The following is a 26,477-nucleotide window of genomic DNA, read 5'->3' as shown; positions in this document are numbered from 1 at the left end:
GATCACGCCGACCGCGGTACGGTAAACACTGCGGTAGTGGAGACAATATTACCCGTGCCTCCCCTCCCATTCATGACATACCATTCCACAGGAATCCCAGACTTCGGATGCCTGATTGTCGTTTCTCCATTTCATTTGATGGGGAAATTTTAAAAAGAAGTCAAAATTTTATGACGAGCTTAGATAACCAAAATAGCGACAGAAATATTTAATGAAGGGCTGATATGTATTCGTAAGCTATATTTCATCTCGTTATCTAAAGGATTTATCTGTCGTTGGCGTACAGTGTTCGGAACTCAAAATCACACAATCCAAGATGGCGGAAGAACAGAAAGAACGAAGAGAATTAGTAATGAAGGTGAATAACACCTTGCAAAACACCTAGAAAGAGATGTCGTTTGGAAAAACTTCTCCTAGTCTTTTTATTTTTTATTTTTTCTTTCCTGCATTTTTTCTATCCTGATATCCATTGATCTTAGCCTTAACATTTCTACCTTATTTTTCGAAAAACAACAAGCTTAGCTTTAAAAAGTCTCTTTACGAAGCACCAAGAATTTAACTTTCTTTTTTTGATGCTTATTGTATTAATAATTTCTTATAAATTTGCTCAAATTTTGTTCCTGTTTTAAATAATTTTCTTTAGATAACACCATTGGAAGATGATTATGAAGTGAACTGGACCAAAAAACTAGGATCTGGAATTAGTGGACCAGTGAGGTACTGAAAAGAAATTATCAAAGGATCTATACATATTTTACAACATGAGGAGGATCCACAGGAAGCCCAAGTATTGGGAAAAAGCAAATTTTGGTCACCATGAATTGCCAATACCATAACCTTTATCATGCAGCAGCCATATTGACTAAAAATAGATGCATCACAGGCTTTGCATTCAAGCGCTTCAGGGTGAGGATATGTGTGGTTAAACGAAAGGTTTTTATTCTCATGAGAGAAAACATGGCGCGGGATTATAGTCTATTACAGGTTATGTTCACTTGGTGAAACTTGTTGCATGCAAGTGGACATTGCAGAGGTCCATGCCAGGCACAAAGTGCACTTGATATTGTTTGTATCAGTTGTACCATGCGACCAGGCCTTTATAGTTATTTTCTTTTAATTTTTTATAGGGAGTGTACGAGTAAACGCACTGGAGTAAAATATGCTTTAAAATGTTTAATGGATAATCCAAAATCAAAGTCTGAGGTACATGTACTCATTAGAAATAAAGAGAAGCTAAAATCCTGTCTGCCTGATTGACTTACTGTCTGGCTGTTTGTCTATTTGTCTGACTGAATGGACTGACTGACTTGAGGACTGACTGACTGACAGATAGAATGATTGACTGACTATATGACTCACCCACTCACTCACTGACTGACATGAATGAATGACTGTCTGACTACTTTTCTTTCTTCACAGGCAAGGTGCCATTATATGTGCTCAGGTCATTCCAACATTGTGACTGCCATTGATGTGTATGCCAATAAGATTGTCCTTCCTGGCGAGATGAAACCTTCGTAAGTCATCTAGATGACATCTTTTTTTAAAGCGGGGGATAATTGAACTATATCCCTTGTCACTGATTTGTGTTCTAACTGCCACCCGGTTAGCTCAGTTGGTAAGAGCGTAGTTTGTTGTGCAGGGGGTCATGGTTCAAGCCTCAGCTGGACCAACGCTCAGGGTCTTAAAATAAGGGAAGGTACTGCCTTTGTAATTACATCTGCAAATGGTTAGACCTTCACGTGGCTCGGATGATGGCGTTAATTGTGGTCCCGTCCCTAATTAACTAAATATGTTTATATTTTTTATTTATCTAAGCATGAAATTGTTGTTTTTTTTCAGACCAAGAATTTTGATGGTTCTAGAACTAATGGAAGGAGGAGAGTTATTTGAACAAATAAGGACAAGAAGAAAGTTTACAGAGAAAGAGGCCATGATACTTACTTCAGAGGTACCAATAGTGTGGATAAAATTTGTAAATGCCTTAAAAGAAAGCCATATTATAAAATACTGTGGTTCATACCCCAGTAAGACTTTACCATTCAGAGTCTGCTTTTTGATTACCCCATAGTAAATCACCTCTTTTATTAGGTTAGGTTTTGTTTAATTGTTTGGAAGACCAATCTATTGTTATCATACAGCACAAATACTATAACCAGGGCAACTTAGACAGCGAAAACCAATCAAATTGTGGAATACAAACAACACATTCCAACTTTGGATAGTGGAGCCTATCAGAAAGCAGCAGAAAACAATAGCCTTTCAACATATCTTTTATTCCCACAAGAAAATGACGATGGCTATCTAGTTGTTAACACCTAACATCAAGGTCAAATTAAAATTCTTGTGCAGTCTAGGTTTCTGCATTTTAATTGGTTCTCTTGCCTAACTGGTCTAATAAGCCTTTTCATAGTTTAAGAATCGATTCCACTGCGCATGCGATTTTATCCCGAGTTTCTCACCTTCTTTGTCTAAACCTTCTTTTGTTCTTAATTAAACAAAAGAAGGCGAGAAATTCGGGATAAAATCGCATGCGCAGTGGAATCGATTCTTGAACTATGAAAAGGCTTATTGACCCAGGTTGCGGTAATTGCACTGTAATCCCATGTATTGTTTTTTAAACTGATCATCATGAATCTTGTTGAAAACAGCAAAGAACACCCCCTTCACTTCAAGTTCTCTATTCTTACAGATAACACAAGCTCTTTACCACTGTCACTCATTTAATGTTGCTCACCGAGATCTAAAACCAGAAAACCTACTGCTTGTTAGCAGGGATGAGGTATGTTTGATGCCCATTGCAACTTCTTAAGTGTACTTTAATAGACCTTATCACACAGCAGCCATATCATGTTTATTCTCATGAGAATAAAAACCTTTATTTAACCTGCATAAATTCATTCTCAAGCACTTGAATGTGAGGACCGGGGGGGGTACTCTTGCCTGTTTAGAGTAGGGATGTGCCGCTGAGCCCTCTGAACCCTGACCCTGTTCCAGAGTAAAATCGCTGAAATTCATACCTTGTTCCAGAGCAAGATCGCTGAAAACCATACCCTGTTCCAGTATTGCGAAAATAGATACCCTGTTCCAGAGAGGAGAGAGCGTAAGTTTCATATACCCTGTCCAAGAGTGAGCACGATTTTATATACCCTGTTCCAGAGTAGAATTGTTGAAAACCATACCCTGTTTGGCGGCACGTACCAGTACAGTGAATATAGGGGAGTACCCACCTGGGATGTGAGGCCACACATTGTGGAATCTGTCATTCAAACCAACAGGGCTACTGCAAAAAAAAGGCCTGTTAGGGGTATACCTGGTCAAAGGAGCATATTGGGTAGGGGTAAGGACTAGTGGGCATTGGTCCCCCTTTTGTGTTTTGACCACAAAGTATGCATGATTTGGGTATTGTACTTTAAGGCTTACTATTTTCTACCAATTAAATTTGATTGTAGTCACCTTTACAAGGGGAGTTCATTTCACCTGAAAAGGGTCACTCAAGAATACTCAAAACATTCATCACATATGACCATTAATAGGCTGCAGTTTTGTCTGATTTGTATTAGGTATTAGCCCGGGGGGGGGGGGGGTGGAGGTTACTCCCCTATATTCGCTATATGGGTACGTGCTGCCAAACAGGGTATGGTTTTCAGTGATTCTACTCTGGAACAGGGTATATAAAATCGCGCTCGCTCTGGGACAGGGTATATGAAATCACTCTCTCTCCTCTCTGGAACAGGATATCTATTTTCACACTACTGGAAAAGGTTATGGTTTTCAGTGATCTTGCTCTGGAACAGGGTATGAATTTTGAGCGATTTTTACTCTGGAACAGGGTCAGGGTTCAGAGGGCTCAGCGGCACATCCCTACCCTAAATTTGCAAGAGAACCCCCTGGGGTATTAGGTGTTTGTATGATATGTATTAGGTATTGGGTATTTGTCTAATAATTCATTGCATTATCTTTGTATTTGTTGCAGGAAATGGTGGTTAAGCTTGCAGATTTTGGATTTGCAAAGGTTGACCAAGGTGATCTTGTAACCCCACAGTTTACACCATACTATGTTTCACCTCAGGTATGTTTGTCATTCCTAGTCATTATAATAGTGATTTTAAGGGGACCCATTACACCCACCTTTGGGGTCTCAGGTTCAATAGCTAGCATCACATGCAAGAAGATACTGATTCGAGAGTTTTTCTGATTGTTCTTCATGTTTATTCCCACTGCAAAACCCAACATGCTAAATTCCAATTCGGTCTGTGAGTTAGCCGCGGCCTGACTTAGATCAGCCCAGAGGTTGTTTCAGGGTTCTATCTGTGAGTTAGCTGCGTCCTGACTTAGATCAGCCCAGAGGTCATTTCAGGGTTTGATCTGTGAGCTACCCATGCTCTGACTTAGATCATCCCAGAGGTTGTTTCAATGTTGAGTAAGATTTAGAATATAAGGACAAAAAAGAAATTTATGATGATTTTTATTTTTTATTTTTTATTTTAGGTATTAGAAGCACAAAGAATTCACAGAGCACAGAAGTCTGGCCGGTTTCCTTTCCTAGCAAAACCATACACATATGATAAAGTGAGCTCAAGTTTAATCATACTCTTATGGAACTTCTTACCTGCATCCATCCATGCATCCATGCATCCATCTAGATGGCATCGTCCCTCCATCCATCCATACAATGATATAAGGCCATCTAGTCTGTCTTGTAACAATATTCAGACATAAAATTTATTTTCTTGATAGAGCTGTGACATGTGGTCCTTGGGCGTGGTCATCTATATCATGCTGTGTGGCTATCCACCGTTTTATTCAGAAGTACCTCGGAAACAGTTATCTCAAGGCATGCGACGCAGGATAATGGCTGGACAGTTTACATTTCCTGACCCTGAATGGTCTAAAATATCAAATGAAGCTAAAGATGTTGTTTCAAAGTAAGATGATTTATTGTCATCAGTTAGGGTCAGTTATGCATCGTATTGTCCCCTTAACTAATGTTACTTTACTTCAAAAACAAAGTAATTTTCAACTACAGGATCACTAGTAATAGCAGCAATTTCAAGTGAAGAAAATGTTGTGTTTTAATTCTCAGGGAAATAAAATTCTTTTCTTTTGTTTCCCAAATTGAGAATCCAACCAAAGGTTTTGTAGGTAACAGGTTGATTTATTTTTCCAGGTTGCTTTGTGTAGAACCAGGGCAAAGACTCAGTGTGGTAGAACTGTTAGAACATCCTTGGTTACAACACCAAGACAAGAATGATGAGGATGTTATCCTGGAAACACCGGCAAGGATTACTGCTGATGAGGTAATATTCTTGGGGTGCGTGTCACGTCCAGGTGATCTCTGTTCTATAAGGCAGAACGAAATTAGCCAATCAGCAAAATTTTTGTTCGTAGTTCAAGATTTCCTAATTCCAAGTTTTCGGCTCAAAAAAAAAGGTCTTTAACCCCACCCCCCCAAAAAACACATAAAGAAAATAAAACACATCCGTGTAAAGAATTTTTGCTTTTGGAAATAGCATATTTTGTCGTCGGTTGGTGGGAAATATTTCGTTTTACCAAGAGATAACTGAAAACACTTGGAAACCTTCACTGTGACAAACAATGCATTGTGCACCTAGATTTCAGATCACCTGGGTCTTGGTGTCTTTTGTCATGTCAACCAACATGGAGACCACATCTATTATTCTTTTAATCTCGTGGAAAGGGATGTGTAGCCATCGTTAGACGGGGAATCAAGGGTATTGCACTCTTCTTGTCTTTTACCACTAGGGTCTCGAATTGTTGCAACTGACTAACATTATAAAATAACAATTTTAAATCTCGCTTTCTGATAGGTTGGGAGCGCGTGCTTTATGAGAGCACACCGCACGCACTTTCAGTTGCAATATTCTTATCCTAAATAACGGGTGTTGTAATTTGTATTTTATAAAAGAATAAAAAACTTGCTTGCTGTGCTGTGTGGAGTTATAAAACAATTGGGGATTGACAGAACACTCGAGGAGTTCTGCCAATCCCCGCGTGCTTTGTAACTGCACACAGCACGCGCGTGTTTTCTATTTCTTCAATAAAAACCTTAAAACCTAACTCCCCCCGCTGCTTTTATAAAAATGATATCCTCCATTTGTTTTTGTTGTTATGATGTGAATGGTGGTCAAATAAGAGCAAGCGCTCTGCCATTATTGACTTCGTGAATATAGATTTGAATACAGGGACATGTCAAGGATTTAGAACTTCGAGGAGGGACACCCCAGACACCATTTTAACATGCACCAATGCTGCAAGATTATATTTGGAAGGGGGGGGGGGGGGGGGGGAGTTTATGGGTATGTGGGTACGGTGACATGGTCCTTCACGACATGCTATTTCCCGCACTTTGGAGACTTTTCAGGACAGGATTTAGAAAGGCGCAATGCATGCATGACCGTTTTCTTTTTTCCTTTCTTTTGTAGGAAGCTTTCGAAGAAGCCATGACAGCGCACAATGTACGTTTAACAGAAATGAGAATTTCAGATCGAGTTGTGTCATTAAAGTCCATATCAAAAGCTCATAATCCTATACTGGAGAGACGAAAACACATAGCAAAACACAGGTACGCACTTCGATACCGATGTTGTATCATGCCATTAGTCGTCATAGTTATTGAAGTTCGGTCAAGATTAGTATCGAGTTGGACCTACTTTTATCGATACGCACGCGGCAAACACAAGCGGAGTAGCGAAAGGAGTTTGGTAAGAATTTTTAAGACACACATTTGCTATTAGTCTTTACAGTCAAACGAAATCTGCTCTATCTTATTACGTCTTTCAGGATGGATGAAGAGGCACCATCCATAGTCCCTTCACAAGTGGACAATGTCAACCAGGACGCAATCAAGTCTTTACGAGATGTGATAGCATTCTGCATTATGCCTCCAAAAAATAACACAGGTACATTGATGATGGTTTGTGCTTTCCTTTTGCGGTGGTTCTCGTTTGGAATTCTGTGGATTGAAAGCTATTGCAGGTGTATTTGTTCGATTTCCTTACACCATTAGAGGCTTGTTTACTTTTGTAATCCTCTCCTCTTCTCTCCTCCCCTCCCCTTGAACTAGTCTTACAATATACCCCTAAATAAATATTAAAAATAAATCACTTTATTTAAGTGTCTAGTCGTTCTAGCGCTTTCGCACTAATTGGGGACACTTATCACACTTAGACACGCTCACACACACTACCACTACATTTAATATTCTATGCACACAACGCTCAACTCAAAAGCTCCAACCTTTCATGCTGGTTTGTTTGTATATTAGAGGAATATTGTGCAGAGGAGGAGCTAAGCAAGCTGGTTAAGAAAGCATTAGAACATAACTCGACATCACAAGAACTAAAGGATGCTCTATCACAGGAATCGTGGCAAGGTATGTCGAGAGATTAGTGCTTTACTTAGAAAAGAAATATCAAAATTGCATTGATACTTGAGTGGATTGTCATGATTATTAATCATTAATAAATGATAAATAATCCCATCTAAGTGGCCCGCAAGTTCCTTTCCTGGAAAAAATCTGAATCTGATAGGCCCAACCCCATATCCAGTCCTAACAGGAATTTAGGTTCCCCAAATAAGACTGCATTGGTCATAAGAAGATGAAATTTATTAATTGAGATTAAAGCTAAAGCTAAAACTTTCGGAGAAAAAATGTTGAAGTGAGATGGCCTTGACTAATATAAGAAAAAAATAGAGAATTTGAGCTGAGTCTTTGTGTCGTTCTCTTCTCCAGATGATAAATTCTTGGATTCGGTCGATAAAAGACGTTTGGCTAAGGCCGTCCGAAGTATTGTACACTCGATGCGTGCTTACAGGTAGACAGTTAATGCCGGTAGAGTATACTTTACTAATCTCATTCTTGAGCGCGCGTTCCTTTTGGTATCCGGCTAATATCTTCCTTTTTAACAACTTCATTTCCGGTGTGGAAATTTTACCAGCTGACTGGCAAGATTTCAGTAAAAGTGCATGTGTGATGATGGCTGGAGGGTAACCGGTTTCCTGTCACTAAAGGCTGGTAATCAGATTCGTAAGATTCATTTAGTTGATTGAGTCCCATGATGCAATCTAAACAATAATGGAACCAGAAAACACTGTTTCTTGTTCTTCTTGGATTCGCCCGCCGTGATCATGAAGAGCTGCTAGCTTTAACCTTGCAATTAAAACACGAATATAATACTCTGTTTTTAGGGTAAAGTCCTATGGTTTTAGCGAGACTCATTGAAGAGCTACTAGCCTTGACCTAGCAGTTAAAGTAGGGATTTAAAAAATTTTTACCGTAATACAATATGCAGACAAAAATTTAGGTATCAATTTATCTTGCATCTAAAATAGGTTATTATTATTATAACAACTTAGTGGGCGCCTAATTGTGCGTTCGAAATAAGGTTGCCTTTATTTGCTTCAAAAGCGGTTTAACCCTGTTTAGATCAGAAAAACTCGTCAAAAGTCCCAGAAAAAATTGGTTTGACCCGGCTTTTAGCCAGGAATGTGTGATGTTTTGTTTACGTGTGTTATGTAGTATTTATATGGTGTAAGTGTGTATTTATGTATCTGGGGTGTGTGTTTTGTGAGTAATATATGTGCTTTAAGCTAACATGTATAACTAAAATGTATATCGTTCTCCTAAGTTATCTTTAATTTTTTTTAAATATCAATGAATGACGCCGCTAGTAATTACTGAACAAAATTGCTTGTATAATATTCATAAGATAAAACCAAATAAATAAACAATCAAATAATGAAAGTAAATGAATAGATGACCTAGAATTTTTTTTTTCAGTACCATCATCTTCGTCGTCGTTATTATCGTCATCATTATCATCATCAGTGTCATTGCTTGCATTAGGGGAAGTAGAAAGTTGTATTGAGAGGAAGACGCTGGGGGATTCGCAGTAAACGATTTTAAAAGGATTGTAGCCCTCCCCTTTCGCTCAGCCGGGACGAAATTCAAGACTTTCTTAAGCCAACAATAATGAAACTGCTTTCATCAAAATAAAAAAAAAATCAGGCTCTCCACAAGAGTTCAATTTTTTACTAGTGACCCTCTCCTCTGAAGCTCCAGCCCTTCCCAAAAAACAAAATTACCTTTACTTATGTTGGCAGAAGTAGCCAATATCCCGTGTTCACACGCTAGCACACCTTTAACACACCCTTAAAGGTGTTTAAGAGCGCATCTCGTGTTTCTTTAAAAGCCAAACATTTCCAAGAACCAAACACGATTTCTCATATTTTGGCTTCCGTCCATTTAATTTATATTTTCTTACGACTGTCTGAGTTTGTACTTAATTTACGATTGATGGCAGCCAAAATCTCATCCAGATGACTGCTTAGGTCGTAAGAAAACAGCAAAGATCACTAAAAAATGCAACAAGCGCGTGCAGAAAAAAAACAGAAAGAAAGAAAGAAAGAAAGAAAAAACATTTATAGGACCACCTTCCTTCATTTATAACAGACCCTCTTTTTTTCTCGCAGCTCCATCACATCTTATCTGCTTTTTACACAGACACCACATTCTTATCGAGTATTTTTAATGAAGTTTTAAGCTTCTCCACGCCCTGTAGTTAGTAGGTCAAAGATGATTTTTATCTTTCTTATCCCGTGTTCTCGAGAACGTCAACGATCGATAAATGATAAGGTTATTACCATGGTTACCAAACTTCCTTTCGATTTTATTGAAAGACATTAACCCTTAACGTGGACAGCAAAATATTTTATTTTTTATTTTCTGGCAGTGTGTGGATCTTATTTATCAGTTAATTAAAATGCATTTCTTTCACTAAGATTATTAAATTAATGACTGAAGTTAATGAAATAATAGGGACCTTAAGCTGCAGGACGGCAACGTGGACGACAACGTCGGCGAAATGGAAGCGCTTCAACCTTCTATTGTATTAATATTTCGTGTTTACCTAGTATTTTACTCAATAAGCATCCCCGTTTTAGAATGAAATGACTGACGTCTTTTGGGAGCGCTTTACTTATGACGAAAATCAGCAAAGATAAGCTTTTGGCGTAGCCGTTCTCTTTAGTACGTAAAAATAGGACATTTCACGTCTTACTTTCAGCATAAGACGGCAATGATGCACAGTATTTCGTACATTCCAACGAGTATCTATTGAATAGCGCAATTAGTGCTATTGTATGTTTGCCGTCGTCGTCGTCGTCGCCGTCCTGCAGCTTAAGGTCCCTAATGTTGCTTATGTGTTAGTAATACACTTAATACAATCGCCAGAAAACACGCGAGCCATAATAACCAGAGCAAACAAATACTTAGTTATCTAATTTGTGCTTAAAATAGTTCAACTCAGGTGTAAAGTTTTAGAATGTGGTCACGGGTGCATGAAGTGTGCTTGCTCTTGCGATATGTATTTTAATTTGTTCTGCGTGACACTGAAATGGCTTTCGCTTATAAGCATCGTGATTGGATGGGTTGCAGTTTTCTCGTATTTTGATTGGTTCAGATCACCGGAAGCCATTTTAAAGTCAATGTACCAAATTTAATCCATATTTTGAACAAAATCAGCACAGTTTAACCTCTCACATCTTTTTTTACAAAGGTACAAAAAAATTTTGCTCCTACAGCATTTGCTCTCAGCACAGACCGTCATAACAGGATAAATAAACATGCTGTCATATAAAATTAAGATTTAACTGTTATTTTATTTAAAATTAATAAATACATTTTCATAGACCGTGGGCTTACTCTCTGGAGTTTATACTTGCTCTTAAGATTAGAAAACTATATCTCTACAATCCTAAACGTTGCTGAATTTGAATTTTACAAAAACAATCTTGTAAACTCTTGTTAAAATCACGGAAGATTTTTAGTCTGTTTGTTTATTTAAAATTAATAAATACATTTTCATAGACCGTGGGCTTACTCTCTGGAGTTTATACTTGCTCTTAAGATTAGAAAACTATATCTCTACAATCCTAAACGTTGCTGAATTTGAATTTTACAAAAACAATCTTGTAAACTCTTGTTAAAATCACGGAAGATTTTTAGTCTGTGTGTTGTGCCTTGAACCGGGGCGACCCGAGAAAACATATAAATGTATCAAGAGTTTGAGAGTTTGAGTTCTAATTTCACCCACGGTAGCGTTTATATGCTTATCTTTTGTGTTTACATGCGGTGTCCATATATGTAGACAAATACTAACTTTGCTCAGCCGTCCAATGAGAAACCTACCACCACGGTTATCGAAGACAGATAACTACCTCTTATGTCAACAACCAATCGCTCAAAAATGTAACAGATGATACTGTGATTCGAGGAATCCAAGATATTGTTATATTTTGAATATCTCGAGATGGATTCTGCTGGCGATCTGATTTGTACAAATGGAATGAATATATACGTATATACTCCGTGTTTGTTGACCCTTGCAGTTCACTACCCTAGATAGGAATTCGTTAGTGATTTCTTTGCAAATCTGTTCGCAAAAGAAAGTCCTCAGTTATTCAATTAGATTCTATAATAAGCTCTTCTTCAGATTCTAAGCTTCCCACAGAGTCTGGTGGTCTTTTCTTTGCGTGATTGGCATTAATATCACGAATTTCGCCTAACTCATCATCTCTCTCATTCACGTATTCCTCCTCGCTATGGTTCGGATACAACCGATCCTTTTCACCGACTTCAGCATTGTCGAATTTTTGAGTATCGATTCTCTTTTGCCGCACAAGTTCTTCCAACTGGTCAATCAAACTTTGCAGCTTCTCAAAGTTTGCTTGATCGTACTCTAAAGCCATGACTTCGCGTTCCAGGCGAAGGCTATCGCGAAGTGCGTAAACCTCTTGCTTCATCGCACTCATTTCTTGTCGATATTCTCTATCTTTTCTTTGATATAAAGTTTCCATAGTAATCTTCTCGGCCAGTAATTTATCGTAGCGCAAGGCCCACTCTCTCTCCACGCGCTGGATGTCATATTCTGCCTCATCTTGGTCGTCACCTGAAGGCCTCTTCAATGACTGTGATCTTCCTTCTTGACGTCGTTTTTCAAGTTTTGCCACTTGTTCCTTCAAAGCTGCAGTTTGCTCTTTATAAAAGGTTTCTTTACTGCTGAAAATCTCATCCCGGCGAGTCCTCTCCAGCAGAAGCACCTTCATTTCTTCCGTCATTTCTTCGATTTTATTTTCCAACGAGGAAAGTTTCTCCTTGTAGTAAGCTTCCATTGCAACCATCTCCGCCACTCTACTCTCCAATTCGTTGAAATTTTCGTCCATTCTTTTCAACTCGTTCTTTAGATACTCTACACATTCGTGCCCCGCTATTTCACTCAATAGTAGCTGCGCTTCGCATCCGCCGGGACACACTAAGGTCTTCTTGTCATACCGTCTGACATCCTTCAGTGTTTTTATCTCTGGGCTATTATGCAGCATCCCGACCATCCCTTCATCGCTCATCTGCTCGAGCTCGCCATCCATGCTTTGAAATCCAAGGATTACTGCTTTACTGAAGCTTTCAACCTAGTCTTAGACTATCTTTCTACACTTCAAGATTGCCTTCAGCTCAAAAGCCGAGCTGAGTTTGTGAAGTCAGATCTGCGATTGATGGGCTGTAAGATGTCACGGTTCTTTAACCAAGTATCTGTCGCTAGTTGTTCCTATTCGGTTACACGACAGCCACGACAAGCTCACTATACACGAAATCTGCTACTTCAAGACGTCATCCCAGAGTCATTTACTATTTGCCTGTAGCCCTGGCGTTATGCAAGTTTGTGTAAACAAACCCCAGGGTCTCTGCTTCTTTGAATTCCTTTCTCTTACACTCTGCGGTAGATAACAAATGTTTCCAAAACAGCTATTGTTCCAGCTCTCCTGTGAGTCTCTTTGAAACGTAGATTGAGTTGACTAGTATCTTATATCTGCGAATCTATTCTATCAGACTTAAGGTTTACATTTAAGGGATAAAAGAATGAGGGAATGTTGTGGGAGTGGTTTAATCTTTCAACATGACTACTCTTATTGCAGTACTGAGATTATGTGTACCTCAACAGGTATTAAAAAAATCCGACGAACCTTGAACAAATGATAAACTCAGTTTGCTCCATTATTTGCTCAGTCAACTTTTGAACTCTTTCGTCTTAATAAATATTGTGACGTGTTAGTATACGAGTTATGGTTGGCGTAGGTAATCGTCCAGGATTTACCTCAAGTTTGACCTCAGGGAAGACATTCTTTTCGACTTCGAACTGCATGGTTCTGTCTGAAGCAGCTCGTTAGTCGTTCTTCTTCCGTCGTGCGCAGCAAGACATCTTATATCAAAATGTATAGCGAAAATCGTAACTCTAAAATGCTAGGAATGTGCAGTTATTCAGAAATACTGGAGAGAGTGTTGTGACGATGTAACGCCTTAACCAGTGTTCTCATTATACACTAAAGTTGGCGGGGCTGCTGTTTATCAGCACTTTTTAAGGGCCTGTTTACATGAGGGAGGGTGCCCCTACCTAGTAGAGTTACCCTAGGTAGTTGAGTAACCCTTCTCTATTGTAAATATGCCGTCTGTTTACATGTGAAGTAGGGTGCCCCTAGTGGTAGGGCTACCCTATCTGGAAGGTGGGGTGACCCTACCTTGTAGAGTTATCCTAGGTAGTAGGGTAACCCTTCACTATTGTAAATATGCCGTCTGTTTACATGAGGGAGGGTGCCCCTAGTGGTAGGGCTACCCTATCTGGAAGGTAAGGTGACCCTACCTAGTAGAGGCGAGTTTTGCTGACATTTGCCCATGTAAACGCAAAACATAGGGCTAGCGCTGGGGGGTAGAGCTGTGGTTGCTCATACCGCTGACACCGCTTGCAGGCGTCGTGAAGCAAAATGGCGGACAGTTCGTACAAACCCGGGGAATATTTTCGACGACACCAACGGAAAAACCTCGCCTCTAACTAATTCCGTTATATAAATTGAGCCACCACTGCTCAGTGCGGCCTGGTTTTACGCCAAATCTTTCCTTTGCGGCATACTTGTGATTCATGGCAATGTCATATTGTGCCGCAATTTGCTGGCCAACCATTCGAAATCGCTGTCTCTCAGTCATTAAGAATATTAATAACTGACCACAAAGTTGGAAACACGAAAGCAAAGAAGCGAGTGAAGTAAAAATCAAAGTTACCGCCAAAAGTCGTTCTCCCGCCATTTTGTTTGTTTTGCTTGCTGAGCGGCCGCTAACCAGGGTTAACCCTAGGCCTAGGGTTGCAAATTATCATGTAGACGCCCGGTATCTTCAGCCCTACCAGGTAGGGTGACCCTATCCCCTAGGGGCACCCTTTTCCCATGTAAACAGGCCCTTAGTTAGCTTCAAAGGACGCGAAGTATGCTTGCATCAGCTAGGTGTCATTATATATGGACACTTTATATCAAGTTTAGATTTGTGTGCGCGCACAAGAACCTCTGACTGATTGCTTGATACTTTTCTTCGAATTTCCCAAAACAACAGGAAATAAGCAATTTTTTCGCAAAAAAAAAACGTAAATATTTACTAGTGCATGTCAATAACCTTGCCGCAGCGTTCTGTACTCTTTGAAGCTTAAATATCTCACAATTAGGTAGACCATAGAGAAGGCTATTACAGTAATCAATCAATATCAATCAATATCAATCAGCATTTTTATTCAAGATCCAGTCAATGAATGTGGCCTAATCACTTGCAATCCATTTCAGTGACAACCAATCTATTTCAGTAACATCCAATTCATCTCAATATCATTTTAATATAAGAAAATGAGTCGTAAAAATCTGTAACTATCCACAGAGTCACCTATAGACACATGATGTACACTTATTTCAATAAAGTTAGTCACCAAAAACCTAGAAAGCTGAGATCACTGAGCATCATGGGAAACTTTTCATATCAAAAAAGCATATATATACAAAGCTTTTTTAATACAAACTGCAGCGATGATGCTCAGAAGAGGTGAGACTGTAACCGGTAAAAGATTCTCAAGTCCATCAACAGTTATCAAGCGGTTGAACATGTAAAATGAATCTACCCATAATCCTGGTCGGCATCAGCTTTATAGCTTTTCAGGTGACTAACTTTATTGAAATAAGTGTATACAGTCCTTTCAAAAAACCTTTGCCGCTGATCCGCTTCACATGGATTTCCAACAGTGTCACAAACCAAAAGATTTTTTTTTAATTTTTCTTTTTTTTTTGTGAAGGAATTTCGGAATAGAATCACTAGTTATGAATAATATAATAAAAATCATAGGATCAAAGCTGCAAATTCGGCGTCAAATGACGTCTACGATCCGTAGAATCCAGCCAACCGAAGTCCACTCCATTCCATCTATGTACGGTTCCGGATTTTCCAAAATTAAAAAACACTCAAAATTCGGGCATTTACAAGAGGAAAACAAGTTTTAGAAATTGGGCATGTTTTTCGTATACATTAAGAACATCCATGGCCTTTCAAAAGGTGAAAATTCGAAAATATTATTTTTCGTTCAAGATCCAGTCAACGACAGAGGCCTAGTCACTTGCAATCCATTTCAGTGACAACCAATCTATTTCAGTAACATCCAATTTATCTCAATATCATTTCAATAGGGAAAAATGAGTCGCAACTGATATATATACATAGATACATGATGTATACAGTCCTTTGAAAAACCTTTGCCATTGACCGGCTTCGCATGAATTTTCAACCAGTGCCACAAACCAAAAGATTTTTAACATTCCATTTTTTATTTTTTTTTATTTTTTTATTAGAATTTCGGAATATAATCTAGCTATTAATAATAAAATAAAAATCATAGGAAAAAAGCTGAAATTCGGCGTCAAATAACGTCTAGGATCCGTAGAATCCAGCCAACCGAAGTCCAGTCCATTCCATCTATGTACGGTTTCTGATTTTCCAAAATTAAAAAACACGCATTGATGCATTGATGCTAACAGGGGGGAGCGGGGCTGAATTCAAAACCCGGGACAGGTTTTTCCATCGAAAATCGAACCTTCCGTCAAATATTATGCTCGGATTTGCATTAAAATTCAACACTGGGGTTAAATACTTGTCAGCAATGTGTTCCTACTATGGCCGACCGAGACAGACTGTCTGACAATTCAAACGCAGCGAACGTTTCAAAATCAACAAATTCGGCGCGCCGTGCGCTCAAGTGATAATCGCGGTGACATGTCCCCTTCACGTTTTACACGCTGTAGAAAAAATCAAACATGATTCGACTTCAAGCCAGGATTTTTCTGTAAAAAGTTGGCGTGGTGGCATTTTGAATACATGTCATAATAGAGAAAATAACGTTCCTTTGATGTTGCATTTCTATTGCGGTTCGAGGGGGGAGAGAGATTTTTTTGGATTTTCTAGCGTGATGTAGTCGATATCGGGTGCTAAGTCTCCAGCCTTCCCATTATTTAGGGAGATCAGTTCTAAATGACTTGTTTTTCGTAAAAAAAAAAACAGCACGACGGTATAAGGGATCAAAATACGAGAGATTTTTTCGTCACTAGTCTTTCAGTATTTGTGAAATCTTATCACTATACTTGTTACAAGTAGTATTTACACCCCAAAAGCCACTAAGGGCATACACTTTCGCTTGTAAGTCCAAACGATTGGCGGCTGCGCATATATTACACGTCCAACATTCCGGGTTGCCTATTTTGTATTTTTTCTTCCACTGGAAATACTTGTTATATTCCGTGTCGTTTTTGTCCAGAAACACTAAATAATCGGCCAATTCCTTGATGGATTTAAAGTCAAGGACATTGATGTAGGAACCAGGAACTGCAACCATTGGATCATAATTTGCTCCACCAAGAACGACAGGTATCATTTCGTGTTCAAACGGCGTGGACCAGTATTTTTCGGTGATATAATCCTCGCAGAAACCATTCTCGAATGATAAGTAAAACTTGTAGCGTTTTAGAAGATTCGAGCACTCCTTTGAACGAGGTTCGCATGTTCTTTCTTGGCCGAACTGTTTGCTGCATTTGCCATAAATGTCGATATCAATATATTTTTGAAGTTTTATGACGAATTTGTCTCTTGTCGTATTACAGTGACTCACCATCCACGCTACGAGTTTCTCTTTTCCCTCCGCATAATTTCTGTTCTTTTCAAAGTTATTCAATTCATTGGGCTCTGGTAGCGTGGAGTAGAAGTTATATGGCATATATATATCCGAGTCCCTTCGATAAGTCATGGTCCAATTGAAAAACCCATCGTATAAGGACTGATCGTACTCGGTATTGTGCGGATTTTCATGCATCTTGAAAACCCAGCGTTGCTTTTCGTGTTTTTGTGGAAGTATCTCTCTCATGTGGGTAGGAGATGGAAGGTCCTTGCCATGAAAGATGACCACATCACTAACTCCCAACGCTCCCTTATTGTAAGTGATCCTGCAGTTTGAAATTGGGCATAATTTTCCATAACAGTGAACAAAGTCGTAAGAGTCGCTCACTCCAGGCCATGGCATGGCTTTCCATATTGGTGTATACAGCAATACCAGTTTGTAATCCTTGCTATACAAGCTCTGATTTCGTAGCTCAGGGTTTCGTTTGCGTTTAATCAGTCTCGGAACACGAGGTTTGTGAATGAGGCGAGGCCTTTGTGAAATAAACTTTACCGAATGACTGGTTTTCAATCTAGGGCTTACTTGCGATTTTCGCAGTTCTACCGACGAAGATGCATAGGGAAGCAATTCAATGCGAAGTATTATCAAAAAATTAACAAAAAAGGTGACAAATATAGCACGAAGTATCCAGATGATTTCCAAATGTTTCATCGTCTCGCAAAGGTAGCTTTCTTCTCGATACAGCTCTCAAATAAGCTATGTATTTGGTAGCACTCTACCAGTCAGTTGAATCAATTAATTATAGGTAGATAACCAATCACGTAGCGGAAACTCTCGCTTCGATTAATGCCGCGAAAGGCGCGTGAAATCGAGAACGCATGCTTTCTTGGCAAGATAGGAGTGGGGGAAGGAGAGCCTGAAACAAATACTAATTATACTGAAGTAGCCTCCTCCGCGGGCAACTCTTATATTTTGAAGTTCCTTCTTATATTTTGGAGTTCCTGTGGCAAACAAAAGAGAGAAGGAAGCCCATTTTTTCCCTTCGCTCCACAGGAAGCCCATTTGTCCAAAATCCCATCTCCCATTCGAAGTGAGCGAGTAACCAGCGGAGGAGGCTAATACTGAACGCCTTCCGCCACTTTTGGCTGGCGTGACGCGCACCCACCGCCTTATCCTCCATTTTCATCTTCGACAGCGATTATCTAAATATCTTGCACGGTAACCTACCCTGATTTTTCTACTGTAAGTCCAGGTTTACTAAGGCTACAACATATCCAAAAATGAAGGTAGATCATTGGGCTAGATTTTTAGTGAATCGCGAAATGTCAGAAAATTTGGATCCAAAAATTCAAAATCTGGTTGTACTGTTTTGGAAATTTAACCACTGAGAACTCGGGATCATTCTTAAACACAATAAAATTAGCGACGATCGAACCAAATCGACAACACCTAGATAGCGGTGAACTGCGGCACACAACCCATATTATACCCTCAAACTAGACTAGAATGCCCTTGTAGTCGAACCCAGGAAACAGCTTCCTATCAGAATTTCTCAGTCGGCGTTCACAAATGCCGGAGACATAGTTATGATATACCATGGAATTAAGGGCGAGAAGTTTCAAGTGTTTTTTTTACTTTAATGTACCAAGAGTTTTGACTTTATCTTATTTCGCGTTTCATTCTTTTTACGAATTCTTCAGACTCTCTCTCCATAGTCGTCCACACGTCGTCTCCTTCTTTAAAAGGGTCTTTTGTGGGTGGAGGTTGCAGAAAGCCTATAGCCTGTAAGAACCTGCTCTCATGCACTGGTTGCTGAACTCGGCGCCTCACAATGTGACGGCTTTGGTTTGTCGATGGCAAACTTGTAGAGGTTTCCCACAGCCCCGTGTTGTTATTAGCGTGACCAAAGCGCCTACCATCACGTCTTCGGTGGAAATCTCTCTCCAGCCTCTCGAGCTCTCCTTCGATGGCTTTCTTGTTTGCCACCATGTCAACAGCGTCTGAAAAGTACTTGTTGAGATACACGCAGACTTCACATGAAGGTCCATGCCTGGAAATTGATGTGTTCACAGTTAAAACCAATCAGTCAGGCAGATGGACACTCCTAATTTAAGTATTAATACAGTTGGGAATAGGTTGGCTAACAGATCCAGTATAGAAGTAATGGGCTCCTGATCTGGGAATAGAGTCTTTGAGCCAGCATATTCCCAGATCAGGAGCCCATTAATAGAAGCATCCATCTTCCATACTGAGTCTGCGAGCCATGCTCACATATTCCCAGGTCACCAAATACTGATAGTGGAGTCTTGCAAATACATTTTAATAAGAGCAAACTTTCTATAAACATTTACCTGGATGCATATTTCATAAAGACTCTATCAACTCGAGAAACAAGGTCGTTGTTAAAATTTGCAAAATATTCCAGCAATTCCTCTCTGCATCTAATCTTTCTTTTGTGTTCTGCTTGCTCCTCAGTGCCAAAAATACTTGGAATATGAGCCCTTCCGAAGGCGCTCACTCCCTTGGACACGGGAGACAACACACTGGACATGATCTTCCCAACAAAAGACGATAGGTCGGGGGATGCCTTCACATCGTAATGAAAAGGGTATGTAATCCACCCTGGAATGAGACGCCTATCCCAACTAACGAAGAACTTATCACCATCGAGGTCTCCACCGGAACATTCATCGGGGTGGGGTCGCCTTCCTTTTGTAGGGAACACGATACAGTCGTACAAATGGACGTACCTGGGATTTGATAAACGTCAACAAGTTTCATACATCATACATCTTGGTCACTAATTTTAAATAATCTTTGAAAACCTTCATTTGCAGCCCCAATTGGGTGCTTCTTTTATTCAGTATCCCGATGTACAATTTAGTAGTTAGATAAGGACCTTTACAATGGCCAGAGGCGGGTTCATTGTCTTGGGCAAGCACAAGTTCCATTACTTTTTGAACGTCCCCTGGCTGGATGGTAACATGGATTGGGATCTACCCGGCATCTTAGATTAGATAAGGACCTTTGCGATAGCCTGAGGACCCCGCCTGAGTCTACACCCCACTTGCCCTTCAAATCAAATCAAACCTACTTACCTGGGATTGTCTTGCGCATGCACAAGTTTCAGTACTCGAACGTCCCCTGGATGGTAACATGGATTGCGACCGACGATCACAAGATTGGCATTAAGAAATTCAAATAATTCTCCATCGGGAAGAGTTGGCTGGAAGAAAACCTCCCCATACTCGAGTTCTCCATAAGGATCACATACACCGAATACTACTCTTGCCTTAGGAACCAACACGCGAAGCTTGGACGTCTTCGACGATTCACTTTCATTTTGATTGCTTGGGGTGCTAATCTCATCTTTCATCATTTTTCTAATTTCTTCATTCCTCATCCTTCCTAGTTCCTTTTGTACCTGCGTTTGGTAGAGTCCCCGCTGCTTCAGTCGTTCAAGACCACGTTCGTTTCCTGTTATCGTAAGATATCTCAACGCCTCTTCTTCATCAACGCATAGATTTGTAAACATACTAAAACAATTTCTCTGCAGCTCCAAGAGGTAACCATGAAGAGTCCCATTGTCTGCCAGGACCATTGTTAGCTGTGTGTTCAGGAAAGCTTTCGAGTAAGGCTTGGAGTACTCCACAACACCAAACGTGGAACAATTTCTACGAACCTCGTCATCTGGAATACTAAATTTCTTCATGGATTCTCGAAACTGAACTTTGAATCCGGTCAGCTCGGGCAAAATAACGAGGACACCTTTGTAACCTTGGTATCGGATCTGTACCACGCTAGGCACGTGATCTAGTCGGTGAACGCCTTGGATTTCCCGGGCAAAACCTTCACTCATGAATCCGCAACCGTCTGTGAAATTGTATTGAGAGCTTTTGATGTCTGGGATGACTTCATACTCTTCTTCATGCAGGCTGAGACTTTTATTGAAGCTGGAAAACAAAAGACCGATTCTCTTTGCCCTTTTGGCTATGCTAGGAATCTTGGAGAAATTGGCAAATTGAGCTAAAAGGTCGTGGATTTCTTCATCAGTAGCTGCCATCAGATAGCACGTTTTATCTTTCAGCTGACTATTGGAGTGACCCAGGAAACGAAACATCGCTCCGCTTAACGCAACCCCCCTCTTCAAGACCTCCTGGGAGCAGTCGGGTTGATCTCTGTACTCCTGTTTGAAGGACACTGTCATGAGTCTATCAATAACCTGTGGACCAGCTTGATGGGTGGATATGAGGTACTCCGTTAGAAGGCTGATCTGGAGTCTTTCGTAGGTGAAAGTACGAACCATTTTCCCACGGATCTCCACATGTTTGATGTAGATTGAAGTCTGGAAATCCTGGAGATGATCCGCAGGAGGTGGAGTGATAAACTCATCAGGTACGATGTAAGCCATCAAGTCAGTGGTCTTTATAATGTAAAACGATTAACCTGGTAAATAATACAAGTTAAGACCAGGAATAAGAAGTATTTCGAGTAGATCGCTGCATATCATCTTTATACACCTATTTCAGTTGTCGGTCGGAGATCTGAAATCTGAGACCGAAAGGAATTGTGGGTTGTAAGCTGTAAATTGTTTGTGGTCTTAATTAGTAGTTCGCAAAAAGTTAATATCTCGATATACTATCTTTGAGCGATTACTTGCACTGGCAAACTATCTGGGTAAGTGTATATTGAATTTTGAACGAGAAAACACTCAGCCCCCCACAATTCCAATCGGTCTCAGATTTCAGATATCCAACCGACGGTTTTTGAAATAGGTGTATACCCTTCTCGTCTCGGTTTTAGGAAGTTCATCCTGACCTGAGACCTAAGAAGAGGTATATGTAACTACTGTTCAATATTTCTTCAGTGAACTGCAGCTAAAAAAATATACCTTTAGTCAAATGATCAAAAATAATTAAAACTGAGATATATGATATGAAAAGGGGAAAAGGTCAAGTAAACACGACAGCAAAAATTAGAAAGGTGTCATTTAATTCGCAGGACTCGTTTCCGGATTTCTATATCTAAATCATATATTATTTTTGAGCACTCTAAAATATTACTTATTGCTTTCTAAAAAAAAAACGCGAAATTCTATCTGATCAGATTTTTGCATCATCTCGGTTCCCCACAGGAATGTGTAAACACGTTGTGGATGAATAATCATCACTATACAAGAAAAATACTCATAATCACAATTGAAAATAACCTTTAGTGCAATATTAAAAATAGCCTATGGCTTAATTTCACTCGTAGTAACAATCAGACTCAAGTTTAAAGCCGACTGTTCCTTAGATTTTTTCGGTGTATTCATAGGACGAAAAGGAGAGACGTACATATACTATGGGTATATATATAATCCCAAAGCCTTATTCCGCTAAAAGGCCTTTAAAGCAAAGCTCATTATATTGTACCATATCATGCTTAATACTTCTTTTAACTTACCATGCATTTTTAAGCGTAAGACTGCTGCAGAACATGTAAATATTTCTTCTTTTAGTTCGTTGTATACGTATTGTAATCATTTACTGGTAAGCGGAATTCGGGGAAATTCCCGGAAAAAATTAAAGATGACATAATGTGCCCCAGTCCTTCTAGATCACAGGTAGCCCAATAATGGCAAATGCAAAAATCTACGTCTAAATTTAGAAAAATGAAAAAGATTTGTGTACAAAATTTTCAATTTCCTTCTATGGCTATTTTCTTTATCAAAATAGACTGAATCTTATCAAATAATACTCTTATTTGTCTAACATTGTTTTTACAAATTCCTCTGATTGTTTCTCCATAATCGTCCACACATCATCATCTTCTTTGAACGATTCTTTTTTAGTCGATCTGCAATCCATCCTTAGCTGACTCAGAAATCCCTCCTGTGTTTCCACTCTTCGCCTCATGATCCTTCGAGATGGATAGATTAGCCTTGGATAAACAGGTTCTTTGCCTTTCTTTGCGTCATGGGCGGTTTTTTCCTTTCGGTAGGCATTTTCCATTTCTTCAAGATGTTTCTCTATGACGTCGTTGTTTGCTACCATGTCTATAGCATCTGAGAAGTACTTATTGAGCGTTACACAAGTTTCGCATGATGGTCCGTATCTGGAAAAGAGAAACAAAACATATTTTTCTTGGTATTCCGAATAATAAGCAGTTGGCTATGAAAAAAGCTATCTAACTGATCGAATATCACGCTTCTTAAGGTATTAAAATCTACAATTGTAGACTTAATTTCAGTAGCTAATGGACACCAGCCGTTTTAGAGTCAATTTTTAGAGACTCACTCGCTCCAGTGCTTTTTGGACGTAGTTTCGATATACGTCACGCTCATATACCAAAAGTGGCCATATCAAACCACGTATTATTTTCTTTGGAACAACATTCTTTGTTCTTGAGTTGTATCCATATTCATGTGTCTTCTCGCTCGCAACCATTAATCAAAGAAATAATTCTTTTTCTCAAAGAAATAATGCTCTAGGGAATGACACGTGATCTGGAATGGCAAAACATTACACCCAAGTTACACAATTCTATTGACAGATGACTGAGTATGAAATAACATCATCAGGCCAATTTCTTGATATACTTCAAGTCTAGTTCTGCTAGCTGGGGCCCTGCGTGGAACTTTCTGGAATGCTATATTCTAGGACCTCGAACTAAATAAACACCCTGAAAATCTCCTTCGTCAGCCTTTGGATCTGGCATAACCGGTAATTGTGAACCACATTTACTCTTAAGTAACCCTTAATTCAAGTTAGGATACATCTTAGCATTACGTATACGGTAACGTTACCTGGAAGCATATTTCATGAAGATTGCATCAATACGAGAGACAAGCTTGTTGTTAAAGTTAGCAAAGTAATTCAACAATTCTGTTCTTTGCCGAATATTTTCCCGGCGTATTGCTTCATCTTCAGTGCCAAAAATTCTTTCAAAATGTGCCCTTCCAAAGGAGCCAAAAATATTTGATAGTGGCAGAAAAATGTTTCTCAAGGTCTTCCCAACAGGACAGTAAGGATCTTCTTGTTTTTCATGATATGGAAAAGGATTTGTCATCCAGTCTGGAATAAGGACCTCATCCCAACTAACGAAGAACTTATCACCATCGAGGTCTCCACCGGAACATTCATCGGGGTGGGGTCGCCTTCCTTTTGTAGGGAACACGATACAGTCGTACAAATGGACGTACCTGGGGTTTGATATGCAGAAAAAAATATTTTGTCATTCTATATTTGAAATACTTTCACTTAATAGTATGATGTTGAATATGCCTATAATCACGCAAAGTCAATTGTTAATATAATAGTTTATTATATGACCGTGAATCTTAGAGCCTGGACACTAACAAATCGAGCAATCTGATTGGATAGATCGCATCGCGGACTGGTCTAGATTCTCCGGTATTAACCGGTCCGATCGCATATTAATCTTACGGCGAAAACATTTTGTCCTTTTCAATGAAAAGTGGTCATATAATAAAACTCTTATCAACCGAGCTTGGTCGGTCTGTACGGGATAATCTTGACCTCGGTCTGTACATTCCGACCTCGGTCAAGATTATCCCGTACAGACCTCCCGCGCGGTTAATAAGATCTAAATATTATGCCTCCAAAATGGGATATGCTGTCAAACCGGGAGACAATATCCCCTAATTTACATATACTACGGTATTTTTACGGTAACCTATATTGTATGATAAATTACCATAGAAATTACCTATGTTTATCATGGGCGAGTTTCAATACTCTTATGTCTCCTGGATGGTAGCATGGATTATGACCAACAATAACCCTTCGTGCACTAGAAAAGTCATTAGCCTCTTCGTCATCGGGAAGAGTTGGCTGGAAGAAAACCTCCCCATACTCGAGTTCTCCATAAGGATCACATACACCGAATACCATTCTTGCTTTGGGAACCAATACACGAAGCTTAGTTATCTTCTTTTGATTTATGACATTACTTATTTTGGTTTCCGACTCGTCTTTTAACATTTTTTTGACATCTTCATTTCGCAGTCCCTGAAGATCCTGTTGCACCTGCGGATCATTTAATCCTTTTTCTTTGAGACGCTGAATAGTTCTCGTTTGTCCTGTTATTGTAATATATCTCAACGCCTCTTTTTCATTATCGCATAGTTTCGTAAGCATATCAAAATAGTTCCTCTGTAGCTCCAAGAGGTAATCATGAAGAGTCCCATTGTCTGCCAGGACCATTGTTAGCTGTGTGTTCAGGAAAGCTTTCGAGTAAGGCTTGGAGTACTCCACAACACCAAACGTGGAGCAATTTCTACGAACCTCGTCATCTGGAATACTAAATTTCTTCATGGATTCTCGAAACTGAACTTTGAATCCGGTCAGCTCGGGCAAAATAACGAGGACACCTTTGTAACCTTGGTAACGGATCTGTACCACGCTGGGCAAGTGATGTAGTCGGTGAATGCGTCGGATTTCCCGGGCAAAATCTTCACTCATGAATCCGCAGCCGTCTGTAAAGTTGTACTGATAGCTTTTGATGTCCGGGATGACTTCATACTCTTCTTCATGCAGGCTGAGACTTTTATTGAAGCTGGAAAACAAAAGACCGATTGTCTTTGCCCTTTTGGCTATGCTAGGAATCTTGGAAAAGTCGGGAAATTGAGCTAAAAGGTCGTGGATTTCTTCATCAGTAGCTGCCATCAGATAGCACGTTTTATCTTTCAGCTGACTATTGGAGTGACCCAGGAAACGAAACATCGCTCCGCTTAACGCAACCCCCCTCTTCAAGACCTCCTGGGAGCAGTCGGGTTGATCTCTGTACTCCTGTTTGAAGGATACTGTCATGAGTCTATCAATAACCTGTGGACCATCGGTAGATATGAGGTACTGCGTCATAAGGTTGTTCTGGAGTCTTTCGTAGGATAAAGGTTCGACCATTTCCATCCCACGGAACTTAACATGTTTGATGTAGTATGGAGGTTGGAGATGATCCGCAGGAGTTGGAGGGATGAGTTCTTCACGGATGAGGTAAGCCATAACATCTTCTTGATGTAAATTCATCTGATAAACACTATATATGGCCTAAAATAAGGAAAGTTCTTTTGTTCAAGGAGAAATTGCAGAATAATAAAGATTGTTTACATTTGTAATATTAGCTATTGTTCGACCTAACAGACAGCTTGGTCCGCAAGAGAATTCGGCATAAGACTCGTCACAACTCGTATAACATCAATGCATTATATTCCCCCCTCTATTAACTATTCCAACTCACTCAACTGAGAGTATTATAGTAGTAATAAATTATGCGTTCAGTGTGTATATAATGAAATAGAGAGAATAAGAGAAAAATAATAAGAGAATAAGAGAGTATTATACAAACCTTTGTCAGATTCGTTCGAATAGGAAAACGTCTTTTTCGGATAGATTTCTGGGAAATTTCCAGGAAACTATGCCAAATTAAACA

The 26,477-nt window shown here is 39.6% G+C and overlaps 5 protein-coding genes across 6 annotated transcripts; 1 reads left to right on the top strand and 4 right to left on the bottom strand.

Annotated features, from left to right (window-relative positions):
* The first annotated feature begins 99 nt into the window (after positions 1–99).
* LOC116288462 (MAP kinase-activated protein kinase 5) lies at positions 100–10,342 on the top strand. 2 transcript variants are annotated; one of them, XM_031695255.2, is made up of 15 exons: positions 100–358; positions 644–717; positions 1,128–1,203; positions 1,420–1,517; positions 1,843–1,951; positions 2,693–2,782; positions 3,977–4,072; positions 4,492–4,572; positions 4,741–4,928; positions 5,171–5,300; positions 6,447–6,586; positions 6,805–6,923; positions 7,289–7,396; positions 7,757–7,838; positions 8,804–10,342. In XM_031695255.2, the coding sequence occupies exons 1-15, from the start codon at positions 317–319 to the stop codon at positions 8,889–8,891; spliced, it is 1,521 nt and encodes a 506-aa protein (XP_031551115.1). In that variant the 5' UTR covers positions 100–316; the 3' UTR covers positions 8,892–10,342. The 2 variants fall into 2 exon arrangements, with proteins under 2 accessions (XP_031551115.1, XP_031551117.1); XM_031695257.2 differs by lacking the exons at positions 100–358; positions 644–717 and adding an exon at positions 748–906.
* A 316-nt stretch (positions 10,343–10,658) lies between these two features.
* LOC116288467 (uncharacterized) lies at positions 10,659–13,216 on the bottom strand. The gene has a single exon (XM_031695261.2). It carries the CDS (start codon positions 12,445–12,447, stop codon positions 11,485–11,487), a length of 963 nt encoding a protein of 320 aa, XP_031551121.1. The 5' UTR covers positions 12,448–13,216; the 3' UTR covers positions 10,659–11,484.
* A 2,979-nt stretch (positions 13,217–16,195) lies between these two features.
* On the bottom strand, positions 16,196–17,761 carry LOC116288438 (lewis-type alpha-(1,3)-fucosyltransferase-like). The gene has a single exon (XM_031695223.2). The coding sequence runs from the start codon at positions 17,754–17,756 to the stop codon at positions 16,479–16,481; it is 1,278 nt and encodes a 425-aa protein (XP_031551083.2). The 5' UTR covers positions 17,757–17,761; the 3' UTR covers positions 16,196–16,478.
* A 643-nt stretch (positions 17,762–18,404) lies between these two features.
* LOC148910098 (uncharacterized) lies at positions 18,405–22,592 on the bottom strand. Its single transcript, XM_089033429.1, has 4 exons — positions 22,491–22,592; positions 20,144–21,491; positions 19,397–19,795; positions 18,405–19,095 (listed from the first exon to the last, which is right to left on the bottom strand). Exons 2-4 carry the CDS (start codon positions 21,454–21,456, stop codon positions 18,705–18,707), a joined length of 2,103 nt encoding a protein of 700 aa, XP_088889555.1. The 5' UTR covers positions 21,457–21,491; positions 22,491–22,592; the 3' UTR covers positions 18,405–18,704.
* LOC116288452 (uncharacterized) lies at positions 22,021–26,438 on the bottom strand. The gene is made up of 4 exons (XM_089033430.1): positions 26,394–26,438; positions 24,756–26,095; positions 23,833–24,228; positions 22,021–23,141 (listed from the first exon to the last, which is right to left on the bottom strand). Exons 2-4 carry the CDS (start codon positions 26,072–26,074, stop codon positions 22,787–22,789), a joined length of 2,070 nt encoding a protein of 689 aa, XP_088889556.1. The 5' UTR covers positions 26,075–26,095; positions 26,394–26,438; the 3' UTR covers positions 22,021–22,786.
* Positions 26,439–26,477: the final 39 nt, after the last annotated feature.

Source organism: Actinia tenebrosa, unplaced genomic scaffold (assembly GCF_029948245.1).
Source record: "Actinia tenebrosa isolate PJP-AT-01 unplaced genomic scaffold, QUT_ActTen_1.0 PGA_scaffold1__47_contigs__length_23844297, whole genome shotgun sequence".
In the NCBI taxonomy this organism is placed as follows: domain Eukaryota; kingdom Metazoa; phylum Cnidaria; class Anthozoa; order Actiniaria; family Actiniidae; genus Actinia; species Actinia tenebrosa.
Note: the sequence above shows the minus strand (reverse complement) of the source record. Positions and strands in the feature narration are given on the sequence as shown.

Excerpts from the sequence above, each read along its gene's own strand:
- LOC116288462 (XM_031695255.2), top strand. The coding sequence starts at position 317 with ATGGCGGAAGAACAGAAAGAACGAAGAGAATTAGTAATGAAG. Across the intron at positions 1,204-1,419 it reads ATCCAAAATCAAAGTCTGAG|GCAAGGTGCCATTATATGTG; the intron begins GTACATGTACTC and ends CTTTCTTCACAG. Across the intron at positions 7,839-8,803 it reads CACTCGATGCGTGCTTACAG|TACCATCATCTTCGTCGTCG; the intron begins GTAGACAGTTAA and ends TTTTTTTTTCAG.
- LOC116288467 (XM_031695261.2), bottom strand. The coding sequence starts at position 12,447 with ATGGATGGCGAGCTCGAGCAGATGAGCGATGAAGGGATGGTCGGGATG.
- LOC116288438 (XM_031695223.2), bottom strand. The coding sequence starts at position 17,756 with ATGAAACATTTGGAAATCATCTGGATACTTCGTGCTATATTTGTCACC.
- LOC148910098 (XM_089033429.1), bottom strand. The coding sequence starts at position 21,456 with ATGGCTTACATCGTACCTGATGAGTTTATCACTCCACCTCCTGCGGAT. Across the intron at positions 19,796-20,143 it reads CATGCGCAAGACAATCCCAG|GTACGTCCATTTGTACGACT; the intron begins GTAAGTAGGTTT and ends ATCAAATCCCAG. Across the intron at positions 19,096-19,396 it reads TTTATGAAATATGCATCCAG|GCATGGACCTTCATGTGAAG; the intron begins GTAAATGTTTAT and ends ATCAATTTCCAG.
- LOC116288452 (XM_089033430.1), bottom strand. The coding sequence starts at position 26,074 with ATGAATTTACATCAAGAAGATGTTATGGCTTACCTCATCCGTGAAGAA. Across the intron at positions 24,229-24,755 it reads CTCGCCCATGATAAACATAG|GTACGTCCATTTGTACGACT; the intron begins GTAATTTCTATG and ends ATCAAACCCCAG. Across the intron at positions 23,142-23,832 it reads TTCATGAAATATGCTTCCAG|ATACGGACCATCATGCGAAA; the intron begins GTAACGTTACCG and ends TCTCTTTTCCAG.